Below are 20,473 nucleotides of genomic sequence, written 5' to 3'. Positions count from 1 at the left end.
GGTCTCTTTCTAGACATCCTATCACACATATCATTCAGCGGATTGATCGACGTGACTTCATGTTTTCACTCAACAAATAAGGATACCCCTTTAAGGCTTAACGTTTCCTCGTTCAGCACTAATTTGGACGCTATTACAACCTTGGATATAAATAGAAGACTACAGCTTCATGCAGAAGCCTTGTACAATCAACCAGTGTCAATCCAACACACAATCTTACGTGCCTGGGCACATTTTATACGTTCAACAGTCTAGATGTTCAGCGGACTATTTTAAGTTAAAGTGAGGTTGCCGCTTTATTTTAAACAGACATAAAGATTTTAAGCCAATATATATGTTTGTGGGTTACTGTAGTCACGTCCTAGTTCGTGAACCATGGGCAACGGCTGAGTGGCCTAGTAAGTGGTCCTGAGAGTCGGGATACCAGCTGCTATGGAATGGGAGTCGGCATCTCGGACATATTCTGAGTCGTGGCCCTCCTTGTGCTCAGGCGGCTAGGACTACACAATCCGCCGGTGGTCCATAACCCGTTAGAGGAGAGATCCTCACTTGGACTATGTGCAAGTAGGGCAGCATCCTGCTTCATGAATTTACCGAGCTGAGAACACTTTAACACGTTGAGTGCCGAACCGATTGTAGCACACTATTCCACTGGTGCCAGGCAAATTTTTGAATTGCATTCCGCTGGTGCCAAAGCAATTGTACGCGTTGTAATCTGTTTATATAATCTTGGGATGTATTTATATACTGTACTAAGTAAATTTTATCTCACCATACCATGGTCATGTGTGACGCCATATGGTGTCACATCAATTTTTAGGAAAGATAAAATATAGCGTGACGCCATACGGTGTCACAGAATTTTTTGACATGAAATGTGCAATACGAATTTCAAATACGGGATATTTATTTGCTAATTCAAATTAACACAATATTTATGAAAATCTAGTAAAATGCAAAACAAGTACTTATATTACATTACATATTGTTGTGAACAGTTTTCTGATAAATCTAAACAATGAAAATATGCGTCTCGGCACGCCTGAGTTCTTGTTACTCGTAATTTTTCAAACCTTATTGGCATCGTTGTTCAAACATCGTCCTTTGTACACTTGTTTCATGTGCTATTTTCATATTTACGTTTTGCACATCTGATCGGGAAGTTAAGGGGAACGCGCTAACTATACGCTACCTGGCTGCTAGCGCAGCTCGACGCAACCCAGTTGGTTCACGTCCGCTGCTTCACTCCTCCCTACCTCTCCGCCACACCCCGATACTCCCGCGGCACTTCTAATTTTATTACTATTTATTTGTTCAATTCTGGCGTTTAAACTTGCGCTGGGTACATGCAGTTTTCACCTTAGCATTCTACTGCCTCCCACGAATATTCCTACCAAATTTCAACCGGATCCGAGTGTAACACATGTATGTGTTCCCTCGTAAGACTATTACCAATATCTTCCATTTTGTATATTTTTGCACAACTATATAAACTGAGTGATAATACGTACGTAAACGAGGAATAAACAATGCCTGGCGCGCTTTCACCTGTGACAATGACCACTGGCCAGTCAGTGGCATCGGAAGAATACTGTGGCGCCACATGATGGCATAGAGTAAAAATACATAGCTGGAATAGACCCTGAAGTTCGCCCTTCACATAGTACCACTTTTACGCGCATAGATGTCACAGCTGATTATCTACGGTGCATCGCCTGAAACTCAACTGTGCCGCCATATGGCGTCACGCCAACTCTGATTTCAAGAACGGTGTGCCGCCATATGGCGTCACGCCATCTCAGATTTGAAGACCACCGTGACGCCATATGGCGGCACGTGGCACCCAACGTGTTAAGCAAGCCTCGGACCTATGGGAGTAATGGAGTCCCACTCCCATTTGACAGGCGAGGGACTCCTTGGATACAACTTGGCGAACGAAATGGAATTCGAGGGGGAGCTATCAATATTAATGGGGCTTATGGAAGAAAGAAGGTAGAACTGGCTGAGTCAGCATAGAGGATGCATCTGGATGTGCTAGGAGTAAGTGATATTAGGGTAAGGGGAGATAGGAGATGATAAGGTGTACTTGACGGGTGTTAGAAGAAAGGGAAGGGCTGAGTCTGGGGTAGGGCTCTTTATCAGGAATACCATTGCACGCAACATAGTTTCTGTTAGGCACATAAATGAGCGAATGATGTGGGTAGATTTGTCAGTGGGAGGAATTAGGACAAGAATTGTGTCAGTGTATTCACCATGTGAGGGTGCAGATGAGGATAAAGTTGACAAGTTTTATGAAGCATTGAGTGACATCGTGGTCAGGGTCTACAGCAAGGATAGAATAGTGTTAATGGGCAATTTCAATGCGAGAGTCGGGAATAGAACTGAAGGATACGAAAAAGTGATTGGTAAATGTGGGGAACATATGGAAGCAAATGGGAATGGGAAGCGTTTGCTGGACTTCTGTGCTAGTATGGGTTTAGCTGTTACGAATACATTCTTCAAGCATAAGGCTATTCACCGCTACACATGGGAGGCTAGGGGTACCAGATCCATAATAGACTATATCTTAACAGACTTTGAATTCAGGAAATCTGTTAGGAATGTACGAGTTTTTCGCGGATTTTTCGGTGATACAGACCACTATCTGATCTGTAGTGAACTAAGTATCTCGAGGCCTAGGGTAGAGAAAGTGAAATCTGTCTGCAAACGAATAAGGGTAGAAAATCTCCAGGACGAGGAAATTAGACAGAAGTACATGGATATGATTAGTGAGAAGTTTCGATCAGTAGACAGTAAGCAGGTTCAGGATATAGAAAGTGAATGGGTGGCATACAGGGATGCTGTAGTAGAAACAGCAAGGGAATGCCTAGGAACAACTGTGTGTAAAGATGGGAAAAGGCCAACATCTTGGTGGAATGATGAAGCGAGAGCAGCCTGTAAACGTAAAAAGAAGGCTTATCAGAAATGGCTCCAAACAAGGGCCGAGGCAGACAGGGATTTGTACGTGGATGAAAGAAACAGAGCGAAACAAATAGTTGTTGAATCCAAAAAGAAGTCATGGGAAGATTTTGGTAATAACCTGGAAAGGCTAGGTCAAGCAGCAGGGAAACCTTTCTGGACAGTAATAAAGAATCTTAGGAAGGGAGGGAAAAAGGAAATGAAGAGTGTTTTAAGTAATTCAGGTGAACTCATAATAGATCCCAGGGAATCACTGGAGAGGTGGAGGGAATATTTTGAACATCTTCTCAATGTAAAAGGAAATCATCATGGTGGTGTTGCAAACAGCCAAGCTCATGGGGAGGAGTTAAATGATGTTGGTGAAATTATGCTTGAGGAAGTGGAATGGATAGTAAATAAACTCCATTGTCATAAAGCAGCAGGAATAGATGAAATTAGACCTGAAATAGTGAAGTATAGTGGGAAGGCAGGAATGAAATGGCTTCATAGAGTAGTAAAATTAGCGTGGAGTGTTGGTAAGGTACCTTCAGATTGGACAAAAGCAGTAATTGCACCTATCTATAAGCAAGGGAACAGGAAGGATTGCAACAACTATCGAGGTATCTCATTGATTAGTATACCAGGCAAAGTATTCACTGGCATCTTGGAGGGGAGGGTGCGATCAGTCGTTGAGAGGAAGTTGGATGAAAACCAGTGTGGTTTCAGACCACAGAGAGGCTGTCAGGATCAGATTTTCAGTATGCGCCAGGTAATTGAAAAATGCTACGAGAGGAATAGGCAGTTGTGTTTATGTTTCGTAGATCTAGAGAAAGCATATGACAGGGTACCGAGGGAAAAGATGTTCGCCATACTGGGGGACTATGGAATTAAAGGTAGATTATTAAAATCAATCAAAGGCATTTATGTTGACAATTGGGCTTCAGTGAGAACTGATGGTAGAATGAGTTCTTGGTTCAGGGTACTTACTGGAGTTAGACAAGGCTGTAATCTTTCACCTTTGCTGTTCGTAGTTTACATGGATCATCTGCTGAAAGGTATAAAATGGCAGGGAGGGATTCAGTTAGGTGGAAATGTAGTAAGCAGTTTGGCCTATGCTGACAACTTGGTCTTAATGGTAGACTGTGCCGAAAGCCTGCAGTCTAATATCTTGGAACTTGAAAATAGGTTCAATGAGTATGGTGTGAAAATTAGCCTCTCGAAGACTAAATTGATGTCAGTAGGTAAGAAATTCAACAGAATTGAATGTCAGATTGGTGATACAAAGCTAGAACAGGTCGATAATTTCAAGTATTTAGGTTGTGTGTTCTCCCAGGATGGTAATATAGTAAGTGAGATTGAATCAAGGTGTAGTAAAGCTAATGCAGTGAGCTCGCAGTTGCGATCAGCAGTATTCTGTAAGAAGGAAGTCAGCTCCCAGACGAAACTATCTTTACATCGGTCTGTTTTCAGACCAACTTTGCTTTACGGGAGCGAAAGCTGGGTGGACTCAGGATATCTTATTCATAAGTTAGAAGTAACAGACATGAAAGTAGCAAGAATGATTGCTGGTACAAACAGGTGGGAACAATGGCAGGAGGGTACTCGGAATGAGGAGATAAAGTCTAATTTAGGAATGAACTCGATGGATGAAGCTGTACGCATAAACCGGCTTCGATGGTGGGGTCATGTGAGGCGAATGGAGGAGGATAGGTTACCTAGGAGAATAATGGACTCTGTTATTGAGGGTAAGAGAAGCAGAGGGAGACCAAGACGACGATGGTTAGACTCTGTTTCTAAAGATTTAAAGATAAGAGGTATAGAACTAAATGAGGCCACAACACTAGTTGCAAATCGAGGATTGTGGCGACGTTTAGTAAATTCTCAGAGGCTTGCAGGCTGAACGCTGAAAGGCACAACAGTCTATAATGATAATGTATGTAATGTATGTATATATCTTGCTCACTGTATTCTTCCCTACAGGACTTCCACAGTTCCATTTGACCTCTTTAAACAGACATTTCACCGTTATGTGTTTAGAGAGCTATGTTTCATTCTTGGTTGTGTTTTTTAAAAATCTTGTTTCGGTTTACTGGAGATGATGATTACATTGATTGAAACTAGTCCAAAAACCTTTGAATGAGTTAATGCTAATTAATGTATTGATTAGGTGGGGTTTAAACTTTGTTTTTTGTAAATACAGTAGAGATACCAAATCTGTTCACTGACTGCAACAGGCCTTAATGACGTTGGGTATGTTGTTCAAGAGGAACTCTATGGTCTACCTGATAAAAGGAGTACACGGTGTACAGACATGAATGCATATAAAAACGTTGATGGATCTCCATTCATTATCAATCCAACAATCATATTCTAATCTGACGCCAACCAACCTATGGAATTGCACTAAAAGAAAAAAAAAGAGTACACAATCCAACTGTCCCCCATTGCTTTGAAAAAGGAGCAAGAGGACTAACTTTATAGGATGCGTGGTCGGCACAAGGGGAACCGTAATATCCTTCTTTAAAATTACCTTTTGCAAAGGTTGCATTTCCCTAACAGTACAGGGTCTCTCTCTTAAAACAAGACCTCCGAGCGGTGTTTCTACTCTCCGAGACCTGCACGGAAGGCATGCGCATAGTTGTTGACCTTGTAAGGAGCATGCACGTGTTTGACCTAGCATCAACAGCCAGTCTGAATCTCAGCTGTCAACATGGTGAGACAGTTATCATTGTAACACTGTATTTTCGTAAGTAAAAGTTATTTTAAGTACGAGTCGGCTCAACGGGTACGCGATGCATTTGTTCAGCAATTTCCTGGTGAAGTGCCACCTTCATGAGCATAGATTCACGTAATTGTAAATAAATTTGAAACTACTGGCTCAGTGCTCAAAAAAAAATTGCACGCACAAGAACAGTTTTAACAGAGGAAAAGCTTTATGACATTGGTGCAAATCTTGAATGGTCACTGAATAAATTACTCACAAAATTAGCACAAGAAGTAGGGGTTTTGGTTTCTTTTGCACACACAGCTACAAAGCTGTTCCCCATCAAACCGTACAGATTTACATGGGCCCACTGTTTTAATCCAGCTGATCCAGCCACAAGAGTGAGTGGTATCTTGCATCACTGAATGATCATTTATTTGACCTACAGTCGGGTGAGGCCTGGTTTCATCTTAATGGTCGTGTGAACAGTGAATTCTCGCTATTGGTGTGCAGAAAATCCTAATGGTGTTTATGAAGTCCTTCATTATGAAAGATGACGCTTCCAGTATCTTTTATAAGGTAAGATTGCATACACGCTTAAAGTAGGGCGGGCGGCCACGGGAGACATAAGTTGGGCTGAGCAGCTGCTGTAACGCAGAGTACAAAGACCGTGCAGTCGGTCTGTTATAAGAGAGACCCTCAATTATGAAGAAAGTAGCCCTGAAAGTATATATTGCAATTCTTGGGCACCACCTACACCAACGTCTTCCTCCATTGCAAGCCACAAGAGGTGATACCTCCACTACTGGATAAAAATGCGAAACTTTCCACAGGTTTAGCTATGTTTGTTAAAAGGACAGATTTGTGGATGTACTTTTAAACTGCAAAGTTTCATTTATATTTATAATACATATGCAAACATTACACTTTGTCCAATGTGGCAGCCCTTGCTTTCAGTATATCACCAGAAATCTTACCAATTCCAGCTGCTTTTCTAGTTTTAACTTTTACATCTTTTTTGTAAATATCTTTGTTATCGTGGATAAATCTACTTCCTCCACCTGGATATCTGTGTTTCGCAGATTAATTTAGTTAATAACTGTTGGCCATACTTTCCGTCGTTTGCATGTCTCTCCCAGATAACATTTGAGATCAGCCGAGACAATCCAGTCCCTTTCTGTGTCGTTCCCCACAAAGCTGATTATTTTATCAAATAACTCTGCATCGGCAACATCCCAAAAGCATCAAGTTGCCTATTAATTTTAGAGACGAGCCTTACATGTAGAATTTCATGTTTCTCATCCTTAACTTTTTTTTCAGCTTTCAAATTATTCTTTCACCTGCATGCATATTCCCGCTTCTACCGAATCTCCTGTTTTTCTCATAAACTCTCCAGTTCTGGGAGAAAAATTTTTGCGTACAGAATATTCTGGAAGGTTTAACGACGATGACTATACATTAATGAGCAAGTTTTTTACACATCACCAGTCTTCAAGATATATTTGTGACATAAATAGTCAACATAATAGCTCTCTGTAAGTCCTGACCAACTCCAAACATCAATAACAACCAAGCATTGTTACAAGAATCACAGGCCGTTAACAGTCAATATAATAAAATAAAATGAACAAGTGCTTACCATAATTTTAAAACTTTGCCAGTCTGGAGGTTCCAAGTCTGTTCTGTTGGCAAATGAGAGAAGACTTGTTGACCTATAATCCAAGAAATATTAGTTAGGCCTCTCATACATGATAAAAAATCTATGTAAGGGTTTTTCACTCTGTACTGCAAATTTAAGTACAGTTGAAACCGTTTATTGCGACATCACTGTTAAGGACGTACTGGATATAATGGCAAAATCTAACGGTTCTGTCTAAATCCTATAAGCACTGTATTTTTAAAAATCACTTAGTATGACATATCTTATAAAACAGTGTATTTTTTCACATTTTCGGAGAAATGTATCAACAGTAACATCTAATGTTTTTCTTTGTTTTTCTTTTTCTTTTTTATGCGTTTGTGGATTGTTGATGACACTGTACGGCTTATTTTCAAACTGTTGTTTTCAGCAGATTGCAGATAACAAATCAGTCTGTGTGTTAAATAGTCAAGGCAAGCATAGCTTTGAAAATGTTGCTAAAGAAAGGCAAAGAAAGACAAATAATATGGCGTTTACAAAATGGGGAAACAGACTACTAAAAAGGAACTCTGTCAGCGCTGCACCAAGCTCCTTTAAAGCTAATGGGAAATCCATCTCCACGCCCACAGACATTGCCTCAGCCTTCAGTGAAAAATGTAAACAAAATTTCTCCTAGATACAATCAGCTGGGGACATGCATATAACACCCCTCCCTCTCTTCAGCCTCTACTTCTCAGAAGTTTGAAGAGGATTCGACCCCATGCGGCGAACAGCTCCGACAAAATAACCCCGCCTTATACTCCGTGACTGTGTTGAGTCAGTGGTACCATCTCTCTTCGAACTTCAATGTGGATCACTGCCTCAAGATTGGAAGAGTACTGATGTAGTTCTGATTTTCAAGAAAGGAGAAAAATCGTTCGTTGACAACTATCGGCCGGTGTCTCTCGCATCCCACATATGTAAATGCATGGAACGACTGGGAATACTTCAGGGAAGGTAATCTGCTAAGTGAAAGATCCTGTAATACTTTATTAACAAAGGCAGTTCTCCCTGGAGAAATCTAAAATTGTTCAGGTAGACTGCGTGGCTTTGGAATGGATTAAAGCTTTTCACCAAATCCCGCATGAATGGCTTTTGTTAAAATTAGGACAGATGAATATCAGGGGACGTGTACTGGCATGGTCACGGTCATTTCTCGCGGGTTGAACTCAGCACGTTGTGTTTGATGGAGTCCGATCTTCGACCGTTAAAAATAACCTCAGGAGTATGTCAAGGCACCAACTTAGGACCTTTATTATTTAATGCATTCGTCTCTGATTTACCTAAATGTGTGACCTCAACCATGGCCCAGTACACTGATGACACAGTAATGTACAGAGATATACAATGTGTACATGATTGTCTGAAGTTACAGTTGGTCTTGGACACTATAGCGGTATGCTGTTACCCCAACGGTCTCAACAATAATGCTGGCAACTGTAAGAACAGGGTCTGGCAGAAACAATCTACCATTTTAGTATAGGTCCTATGGTAACACTGAATAGGGAATGTAAACGACTAGAGTGGTAATTGATAGGTAACATACTGCTATTTCATGATACAACAACACAAATCATGTTTTTTTTTTTTAAATCACATCTTAAAGATAACCACCGTCACTTGAAAAGCACGCATGAAGTCAACGTTGTTGAATGAGAATCAGGTACGTAGAATTACAGCAGAGTTGTTGACTCCAAGTGGTTGCGTGATAAGGTCAAAAGGCGCTTGAAGCATCAGTATAGAAGTGTTGTGTCTCCTTCTAGAATTCTTATCTTATCACGCAACCACTTAGTCAACAACTCTACTGTAATTCTACGTACCTGGTTCTCATTCAACAACGTTCGAAGATTCATTTTTCGATATTTTAATTAATCCATGTTTCATTAATATCAAATAATTTGTACAATCCAATTGTATGTCAGATCATTATGACTATGTCTCGTTCAATTATCTAAAGATAAAAATTTCATTGTTCCGTATTGAAATTATTGATGTTAAAAATTAAATATTTGAAAGGGAGGTTCAACCTATTCAATACTTAAAAGAAAGAAATGCAGTAATCACTTTCCTATTTAAATGGGACCGGTTTCGACCTTAGTCCAGGTCATCATCAGCCGTAAAAACATGTACAATGTTTATGAATCAGAGTGTGAAACTGACCTCCAATATTCATAAACATTGTACATGTTTTTACGGCTGATGATGACCTGGACTAAGGTCGAAACCGGTCCCATTTAAATAGGAATGTGATTACTGCATTTCTTTCTTTTAAGTATTGAATAGGTTGAACCTCCCTTTCAAATATTTAATTTTCAACATATGTCTTGTTCTACAAATAACCAACTTGTGCTTTTTTAGACAAACACTAGTATTCATTCCATGTAGGCCTACATATAATACTATGACAAGTTTATTGTTGAATATTTGTTATACTTAAGCATCGCTTTCTCCACAGACTAGAATTTTATGACTGTTTTTTCTTGTATTAAAACATGTATTATATATTATTGAGGAACACAGGTCAGGGCCCTGACTTAGCTTTAGATTAAGTGTGGCTGAAGATGCTTACAAAGCTTAAGCGATACATGTCCGTGATAGCAATATACGCAGGGCCACTAACACCCATTGAAGAACTAATAGTAATAATCATGTCCTCCATAAAGCAAATAGCTCCGGGCAGAGACATAATACTTGCTGGAGACCTAAACTGCAGACTTGACAACAACAATCATAGAGCGAAAGAGCTCCTGGAAATGATGACTGAGGAAGGTTTCAACCTTGTTAACAACTTTGAAGATAGAACGTACTTTACATATACAGGGAGTAGTACTATAGACTTAATCTTTTACAAACGTCAAAACATTAAGCTAATAAATTACTCCGTGTGTTTCACTACAGAACAGGCGATGATAAGGAAACACTGTCCTGTCTCGACGCATTTTAATGTCTCAAGAATAGAGAAGAGAGAGAACTATGCTGATGCCAAACCCTCAAGACAGATAAATAAAAATGTACTCAAACTGTAATGGATTTAAAATTATTCTTCGCGATGGTACGATGCATATTGGTTATGTGTCCATTTTCTTGTCTGGCCCACCGTGTATTCAAACTTCAGGATTCCATGGACTTTCTCTAATTGGTGATGGTGTGCTATCTAGCGGTCGACTTGGAATTTAAGCAGCGAGGTAGCTAAGTTGTGCTGCTATCTGGACGCTAGAAGTGAAGCTTTCTCAGTCATAGTCAGTCGACAATGCAGATAGCAGTTGTTCTGATTATTGCTTCTTAACCTGAAGACGCTGGAACCTATTCTCTGCTGATTGTGCCTTAAGAAGAGTAGAAAATCATGATGCAAGAAGAGGAGATGGTCGCGAAATTAGACCCTGGGTGATGGATTGTCCATCTAGGCGATAGGCCTGAACATTTGGTTATCCTTTTAGAATATTTAATATATCTTGTTTCCTTCGACCTCGTAAGTAAGCTGCATCCATCTTCTGTACCAAACTAAGCTACCAAGGAATGGATTAGTTAATAGTGTTAATACGTGGAGATATTTAACCTCAAAGGTGAAATTCTGCATGTGGTTTTAAAAGAAATTGACTTCCTAAAACAGGTCCTCATAATAATCTTGTAATATGGTAATATTTTCGGGCTTCAAGTCGTAATGGTCATTACGGCATTTGTTTACCTTCTTGACTTCAGTTAATTAAGGTTTTGTGCACAAAACAAGTTATGTTTATTATTATAATATTTTCAAGCCAATGTCGGGCTACTAATAGAGAAACATTGTGCCTTTAATGTAGGGCTTCTAATGACTTCCTCGTTACTTCAAGTGCTTGTTTTGATTTCGGTGCTCGTCATCTGTTACACTCTGTGTAACAGAATGAAAACATACCGTAGCCATGCTCTGTTGAATTTGACATTTGAGTATCGACTTATTAATGGTAACTTGATTTTCAGCTGATTTTTGGTGTGGATCTTCGTGCATGTGGAAGGTTTTTCTGATGAGTTTGATTAACTCATTTGGTTTAAGCTACCGTACCTTGGAGAATATTTGGGTTATTTATCCTATTTATGGATTTATGTCCATGTTTCGAATGATTTCTTGGTGTTAACTGAAGTTACGCTTTTTCGTGGATTTGATGTAATTTTAATGCAGCCCTGGAGTAACCAAGAAATTCATTAGGGAAATCTCAGCTTTCTTTCAGTAATAGTTGTCTTAAGATTTTAATCTTCTATTGATCTACGTTTGTTTATTGTTCAAAAAGATTTTCTGCCTCCTGGCAATTTCAGTTAGTGTTAAAATAATTTATTTTCAATTGATATCCTCGATTAATTATTCTGAAAGGTGCTCACGTTCATTGTGCAGTGGTAATTGATTTTTTTAAAATTAGTTTTGAGGTCGAAAATTCTTAAATTATTTACCTAATTAAATTTTGTTTGATCAATTTAATTTGAGTTATTATTTCAGCCAATTAGTTAATTAAGCTTATTTTAGTTGATTCGCTAGGCCTCTTGTGTCCAGAGCTTCCTCAATCAGCGACGGCCTTTGTTGGGATAATTCGCAAGTAGTCCTTTTGCTTATTTTATCCCTGGTCGTGCTAACACTCTTGACATTTACCTTATGTTGTGAGACAAACAATAAACCAAAGAACAGAAAGAACTTGAAAAGAACATAAAGAATAATGACATAGATGCAGCTGCACTATCCCTGGAGAAGACAATCAAATCAGCACTTGTGTATAAGCGTAAGAGAAGATCGCGAATATGGTTCGATAAAGATTGCTATAAGAAGAGAAAGAGCACTATTAAGGCCATGCATGCGGCAAAGAACAACAAGAGCATTGAGACAATAAGGCAATATATCGTCATCAGGAAGGAATACAAGAAACTGCTCTCGGTAAAACGAAATGAACATATGGAAAAGGAAGCGATAAAAATCGTGAAGGATGTCATCAAGGACCCGTTTGTAGCATTAAAGCCTAGGAAAATGCAAAGCAGTGGAATGATAGAAATGGATACATGGAAAGATCGCTTTAGGAATATACTAAATATTGATGAGGACGTCAATACTGAGGCTGCGATAACAGGATCATACCAAGAAGTAACTGACCCGTTCACAAAGGAAGAGGTGTACGAAGCTATTATGTCACTTAAAAATAAGAAGGCCATAGGACCCGATGGCATATACATCGAACACACAAAAAACTCATCAGAAACACTATTACCGGTGATTTCAAACCTAATGAACCTCTGTCTACAAGTATGCAACATCCCAACATCTGGGAGAACCTCGACTATGAAAATGTTGTACAAGGGAAAAGGCGACCAGTCAGCCCCTAACTCATATAGAGGAATAGCTATAGAAAAATGCATGCTGGAAATAATGACAAAGCTTCTCACAAAAAGAGCTGCAGACGCAGTAGAACACAAACTCCCAGAGGAACAGTTTGGATTCCGTAAAGGAAGGAGCATCCTCCATGCCATTAACAACCTCATCAATGACATTGAAGAAGCCCTCAGACATCCAAGAGGCAAATTCCATGCAGTATTTGTTGATTATACAAAAGCTTTCGACACGTTAAGCAGACCACTAATAATCGCGAAGCTGGAAGCAATAATGGGGAAAGACAAGCTCACAACTCTGGTAAGTAACATACTGACGACAAATTACATACAATTTGATGACCAAGTCGCGACTTCGAAATTGATCATGCAGACCAACGGAGTACTCCAAGGAGACCCACTAAGCACCTTGCTGTTTAACATTGTGACGTACGATCTGGTAAAGGTTATTCAGCAAGGAATAGAAGATTTGAAAATATACTTATATGCAGACGATATGGTCATTGGATCAAGTTCCCTACATGATGTGCAAAAAGCTGTAGACAATCTAGACAGGTGGGCAAAAGATAACAAGATGAAAATTAACACAGAGAAAACAGTGAAAATGACATTTCAGAAAGGTGGCCGAGAGGCCGCAAGTGACAGGATATACCTAGGATCTACAGTCCTCAAGATTGTCAATACATTTAAGTATCTAGGACTGACCATGCAAACAACAGCAACAACCTATAGTATTCACATAAAGTCTAGAGCAACGGCGGCCACCAAAGCAATATATGATATTAAAACAATTACCAAGCTTTCACTAGAAACTGCTATGAAACTATTCGATGTGAAAATTGCGCCAATTGCCACATATGGACTGGACATTATATGGAATAAATTGGGTCTCGCTGAGCTGAAGACAACTAAAGCAGTCAAGTCGCGCTTCCTGAAAGCTACACTGGGAATACCAAAATACATAAAATCAAGGCTTGCATATGAGCTTGCAAAGGAAACCTTCTTCATCGAGGACCTCCGAATGAAGCGAGGGTTTCCATCCACAGATGCTTGGGAAAAATTAATGCAGGACAGAGTGAAGAAGACGGAAGAAATCTGGCTCGATTTCTACTCAACGGAGGCGATGATGAATAGAACATGGACAAAGACTAATCAAGACATGCGACATTTCGTTAACTCGATGGCGGTCCATGGGTATCACCATAAACTGTGCAACACCGATTACTTCCATGACCCCGGCGAAACCTGTGTTTGCAAGCTGTGCAATGAGCATTGCAGTCAATATCACGTAATCACATGCAAAAACCGGGGATTATCTATTGTGAACTTATGTAATAGTGAGAAGTGACAGTACATACGACAAACTTTGTTTATACAATGCACAATTTGTGTGCTGTATCTTTATTAATTATGATGATTAATAAAGTGTTTATTATTTTAACATCTATGTAATATTTGTATCTTAAACATTGTAAAGTATTAGATTGGTGGTCTTTAACAAATTTCTTTGAAACTTTTTACATGCCACTTAGTCGAGCAGCTCGTCTTCTTTCTCCCAATTCTTCCCAGCCCAAACTTTGCACCATTTTTGTAATTCTACTCTTTTGTCGGAAATCACCCAGAACAAATCGAGCCGCTTTTCTTTGGATTTTTTCCCATTCTTGAATCAAGTAATCCTGGTGAGCGTCCCATACACTGCAACCATACTCTAGTTGGGGTCTTACCAGAGACTTATATGCCCTTTCCTTTACACCCTTACTTCAACCACTAAACACCCTCATAACCATCTGCAGAGATCTGTACCCTTTATTTACAATCCCATTTACGTGATTACCCCAATGAAGATCTTTCCTTATAATAACACCTAGATATTTACAATGATCCCCAAAAGGAACTAACACTTTTCCTATTTGTGAAACTCACAACCTGACTTTTAACCCCATTTATCATCATACCATTGCCTGCTGTCCATCTCACAACATTATCAAGGTCACGTTGCAGTTGCTCACAATCTTGTAACTTACTTATTACTCTATACAGAATAACATCATCCGCAAAAAGCCTTACCTCTGATTCCACATGTTTACTCACATCATTTAAATATACCAATAAGAAAACATAACGGTCTAATAATACTGCCTTGAGGAATTCCCATCTTAATTATTAAAGGATCAGATAAAGCTTCACCTTCTCTAATTCTCTGAGATCTATTTTCTAGAAATATAGCAACCCATTCAGTCACTCTTTTGTCTAGTCCAATTGCACTCATTTTTGCCAGTAGTCACCCATGATCCACCCTATCAAATGCTTTAGACAGGTCAATCGCGATACAGTCCATTTGACCTCCTGAATCCAAGATATCTGCTATATCTTGCTGGAATCCTACAAGTTGAACTTCAGTAGAATAACCTTTCCTAAAACCGAACTGCCTTCTATCGAACCAGTTATTAATTTCACAAACATGTCTAATATAATCAGAAAGAATGCCTTCCCAAAGCTTACATGCAACGCATGTCAAACTTAGTGGCCTGTAATTTTCAGCTTTATGTCTATCACCCTTTCCTTTACACACAGGGGCTACTATAGCAACTCGCCATTCATTTGGTATAGCTCCTTCAAGCAAACAATAATCAAATAAGTACATCAGATATGGTACTAGATCCCAACCCATTGTCTTTAGTACATCCCCAGAAATCTTATCAATTCCAGCCGCTTTTCTAGTTATCAACTTTTGTATCTTATTGTAAATGTCAATGTTATCATATGTAAATTTTATTCCTTCTTTGGCATTCGTCTCCTCCTCTATCTGGACATTATCCTTGTAACCAACAATCTTTCCATATTGCTAACTGAATACTTCTGCCTTTTGAAGATCCGCACATACACACTCCCCTTGTTCATTAATTATTCCTGGAATGTCCTTCTTAGAACCTGTTTCTGCCTTAAAATACCTATACATACCCTTCCACTTATCACTAAAATTTGTATGACTGCCAATTATGCTTGCCAACATATACCTTAGCTGCCTTCTTTGCTAGATTCAATTTCCTAGCAAGTTCCTTCAATTTCTCCTTACTTCCACAGCCATTTCTAACTATTTCTTTCCAATCTGCACCTCCTTCTTAGTCTCTTTATTTCTTTACTAAAATTAAGGTGGTTCTTTACCATTCCTTACCACCTTTAAAGGTACAAACCCGTTTTCACATTCCTCAACAATTGCTTTAAACCCATCCCAGAGTGTGTTTACATTTACCGCTTTCCACCGATCATAGTTACTTTTTTAAAACTGCCTCATGCCTGCTTTATCAGACATATGGTACTGCCTAATAGTCCTACTTTAAAGTCTTCCTTTCTAACACATTTATTTTTAACTACGACAAAAAAAGCTTCATGATCACTAATGCCATCTATTACTTGGGTTTCTCCATAGAGCTCATCTGGTTTTACCAGGACCCCATCCAGGATATTTTTCCCTCTGATTGGTTCCATCACTTTCTGAATCAACTGTCCTTCCCATATTAGCGTATTTGCCATTTGTTGGTCATGCTTCCTGTCAATCGTATTTCCTTCCCAATTGACCTTTCTTATTACAAGAACACGAGTATCAAAAACTTATAACAATGAACCCAAAACTCCCAACTGCAAAAGCCTTGCCAAAAATCCATAAAAAAGATGTACCTGTACGCCCTATTATTAACTGTATGAATAGCCCCTCTTATAAAGTCTCAAAATTTTTGTACAATTTCCTTAATAAACATTTTAAGTTCAATAATACGGCTTGTATAAAAAATTCTGTTTGAGTTCTGTGAAAAATTGGCGAAATTCAACCTTGAGAACAGCCACATAATGGTTTCCTATGACATTACTAATATGTACTCAAACATTCCTGTAAATAAAACAGTTAAAATTATTGAAACAAACCTTTTAAAACACAGCAATTTGAGCAAATGTGAAGTAGAAAATGTCATTAGTCTATTAGAATTTGTCCTTAATAACAATTATTTCACTTTTAATAATAAAATATATCACCAAAAGGGCTTAGCAATGGGAGATCCAATCTCGGACATTCTAGCCAATATTTTCATGGATGATTTGGAAAACAATAAAATAATTAATAACATCAACGGCCTTCATTTATGGCTAGGATATGTTGATGACACTTTTGCTATTATTGATACTCAAAAAAATGATAGCCACAATATTTTAACTTTCCTTAATGAACTTGACAACGATGTCAAATTCACTAAGGAAGACTAAATAAACGGTTCCTTAAACTTCTTGAATTTAACCATCTCAAGAGAGAATAATAAGTTTAATTTCCAGATGTATAGAAAGCCTTTACACGACTCTTTACACCCGCAATCCCATAAACAAGCTGCATTTTTCAGTCTCGTTTATAGAGCATTAAAAATCCCGCTCACAACCATAAATCGTAAAAAAAGAATTAAATTACATCAAAGATTTGGCCAGAATTAATGGTTATAACCCTTTGATGAATAACAAAATCATCAATAAGGTAAAATTAAAAACTGCAACTAAGTTGATTCCGGACAAACCTAAAAAATCGAAATATGCTGCCTTCACCTACACAACCCCAGGCCTATTTCAAATCCCCAACCCCCTAAAGAAATACGATATCAACATCGCCCATAAAACCCGAAACACAAACCGCAACATTTTTCTCAATTCAAACAGTAATCACACTAAATTCTCGAACTCTGGTGTCTATAGACTTAAATGTACTTATTGTGATTTTTCCTACATCGGACAGACTGGATGTAGTTTTTTGACTAGGTATCTTGAACATTACAACGCCTCAAAACACAAAAAATATTCCGCTATGAGTATTCACATGGAAGAAACCGGCCACAGTTTTACGACGATTGAAAAAGATTTTCAAATCCTAAAATACGTCAGTAAAAGCAAACTAATGACAGAGTTTGAGAATATTTACATATCCTTGGACCAACATTTCAATGGAAATCAAAACTTAAAACGAAATTTCAGAAATCAAAAGCCCATTAATTGAGAAAATCCCAGAATTACTCTCTTTTTTTAATATAAATAACAACAATTTCATGAACATTTTTAATTATCCAACCGCTAAGAGCATTTCCTCAGTAACAACAGTTACTACTCCACCACCCTCCCATGTGACCCCCTCCACGTACATCTGGCGCATGTAAGGAATTAGCTACTTCCCCTCCTCACATGACTCACTCCCCGCCTCTACGTATACACACTTACAACACGAGAAGCAATAACAAAGCCGCTTGCCAGTTGGCCTCACGCAGTTAACCCTAGCGGACACTCCCTTTCTATTACAGCAGGTAAGGTTCCTTTTTCAATTTTCTCTTTCTCTCCCTTTTAATTTTGTCATAACATGGCCTCAATTCCCCCCTTTTTTTTTTTGCCTTCTTTTCAGATTCAAAAATAATTTTCAAGTTCATGCTTTCAACATTATCCATGCGTCATATATGGACGTATTCTAGTGCCTACAATATTATCTGTCTCAATTCAACACTACTCACTAGAGGCAATAACAAGTGGCCTGCCTTGTCCTATTTCACGCTGTCATCGCTAGCAAATATTTACACCGGTCTAACGGATTTCAAACTTCATGTTTATACCCAACAACTCTACAATTAATCCATGCTTCAAACATCGAAGTTCTTTTTAATGTCTACTATTACATCTTTTTTATTTTAACAACCTTTTCAGATTATTAATATTCATTGTATTTTATGAAAAATCTTTGATGCTAATCTGTATAATATGTTACAGTCTAATTTTAGTACTATACAACCACTTTTATCACAACTTCACCATTCTGTTAACATAACGACATTTTTAACTATTTAAATAAACTCAGGGCCCTGACCTTAAGCTTTGTATAATTATAGCTGATGAATGTTCGCAAAGACGAACGAAACATGTCCTATTAACCAATGTACCTCATGAATATTTTATAAATATTTGAGTACATTATTTTTGTATTGAATAGGTGGTAATAAAAAGTTTTTAACTTTATACATTATCTTCAATACGGTCTAATTATGAGATTTATCACATGTAATTTCAGATTTCCGCTACAATCACATTCCTTTCCATGTCGTTTCCCACATAGCTGATTATCTTATCAAATAATTCTGAATCAGTGTCAGAGCTACCCTTTCCCGGTCTGTACACTCCAAAGATATCAAGTTGCCTACTATCTTTAGAAATGAGCCTTACACCTAGAATTTCATGTTTCTCATCTTTAACTTTTTCATAGCTTACAAAGTTTTCTTTCACTAGAATGAATACTCCCCCTCCCACCACTCCTATCCTATCTCTACGATACACTCTCCAGTTCCATGAGAAAATTTCTGCATCCATTATATCATTTCTCAGCCATGATTCAACTCCTATTACAATATCTGGTAAATATATGTCTATTAAATTACTTAATTCTCTTCCTTTCTTTACAATACTTCTACAGTTCAACACTAACATTTTTATGTCATCCCTACTTGACTTCCAGATCTCTGTACCCTTATCACCGCTTCCTAGACAACCCCGTTTCCCTGAATGTACCTCCCTATTACCCTTCCAAACAAATTTCCTAACTTATACGTACCACTGCGGTTTAAGTGAAGGTCATCTGAGCGCAGATCCCTATCTCCTACCCACCCATTAGGATCTAGAAATTTCACTCCCAGTTTCCCACATACCCACTCCATAGTCTCATTTAAATCCCCAATCACCCTCCAGTCAGTATCCCTCCTACACAGTATTCCACTGATAACAATCTCCGCTTCCTTGAACGTCACCCGTGCTGCAATTACCAGATCCCACACATCCCCAACTATGTTGGTACTTATACCAGCTTGCCTTACATTGTTGGTAACGATATTGTTTTGGTTGGTGAGTCATGTCAGGAGGTTAGGGCAGTCTTGGAACAATGGCGAGTAATACTAAGAGGCAAATGGATTAAGTATAAGTTGCAAGAAGACAGAGTACTGTGTAGAGATAAGAAGAATGCAGGAATGAGGAATGTGGCCTGCAAGCAAGAACTTCCTGCTCTTCCCAGACAGATCGGCTCTTATCTGCTCTTATCTGCTACACGAAAACATTGACTCACACTTTGCAGTTTGTTGGATTACAACTGACAAGAGCGAAGAGTTGCCAGTAGCAGACAATATGAAGTCGCCTGGGTGGTAGCGGAGTTGCTATGGTAACCATCGCGTCACTGGCTGTGCTGGTGAAAATCCCTTCGCCCCGTGCCTCACCAGGCATGTGCATTCTTCTGATCTCCCAACAATACATGTTCTTCAACTTTGCATAGCCAAGGCAAGTGGGCCCACACAACACTGTCTTCCTTGCTGGAGAACCACTGATGATGACCGATAAGTTCAAATATCTTGGATCAGTCATCAGAACTGATGGTGATATCGAAGCAGATGTCAAGCACCGCATCAGTGTTGGCTGGATGAAATGGCGGTCTCTTACTGGTGTTCTGTGTAATAAGTGGATGCCAGTCAAATTAAAGGGCAAAGGGTACAAAACCACTCTCCGGCCTGCCCTCATGTTGGGCAAGGCAGAAAAAACATGACCAGCGAATGCATATCACAGAGATGCGGATGTTGCGATGGTCGGCGGGAGTCACTTTGTGGGACAAAGTGCGCGATGAACATGTGCAAGGATCCTTTAAAGTTGTGCCCATCAGTGACAAGATGAAGGAAAAACAGCTCTGCTTGTATGGTCACGTCAGAAGAACAAATGAACACCATTTAGTACAGAAAGCTCTTGCCATTGAAGAGCAGAAGAGA

At 38.9% G+C, this 20,473-nt stretch overlaps 1 protein-coding gene across 3 annotated transcripts in view; it reads right to left on the bottom strand.

Annotated features, from left to right (window-relative positions):
• The window catches only part of LOC136885566 (uncharacterized), a 60,081-nt gene that overhangs the window by 18,833 nt on the left and 20,775 nt on the right, over positions 1 to 20,473 (bottom strand). For all 3 annotated transcript variants that reach the window (XR_011018991.1, XR_010861564.2, XM_068230380.1), the window contains exon 3: positions 7,281 to 7,353. Coding sequence is in view for 1 of the 3 variants with exons in the window: in XM_068230380.1 (XP_068086481.1) it covers positions 7,281 to 7,353 (73 nt within the window). In the remaining 2 variants the exon portion in view is untranslated. The remainder of the gene's footprint in view (positions 1 to 7,280; positions 7,354 to 20,473) is intronic.

This window comes from Anabrus simplex, chromosome 14, assembly GCF_040414725.1.
Source record: "Anabrus simplex isolate iqAnaSimp1 chromosome 14, ASM4041472v1, whole genome shotgun sequence".
In the NCBI taxonomy this organism is placed as follows: Eukaryota; Metazoa; Arthropoda; class Insecta; order Orthoptera; family Tettigoniidae; genus Anabrus; species Anabrus simplex.
The sequence above is the reverse complement of the archived record's forward strand: the minus strand, read 5'-3'. Positions and strand labels throughout refer to the sequence as shown.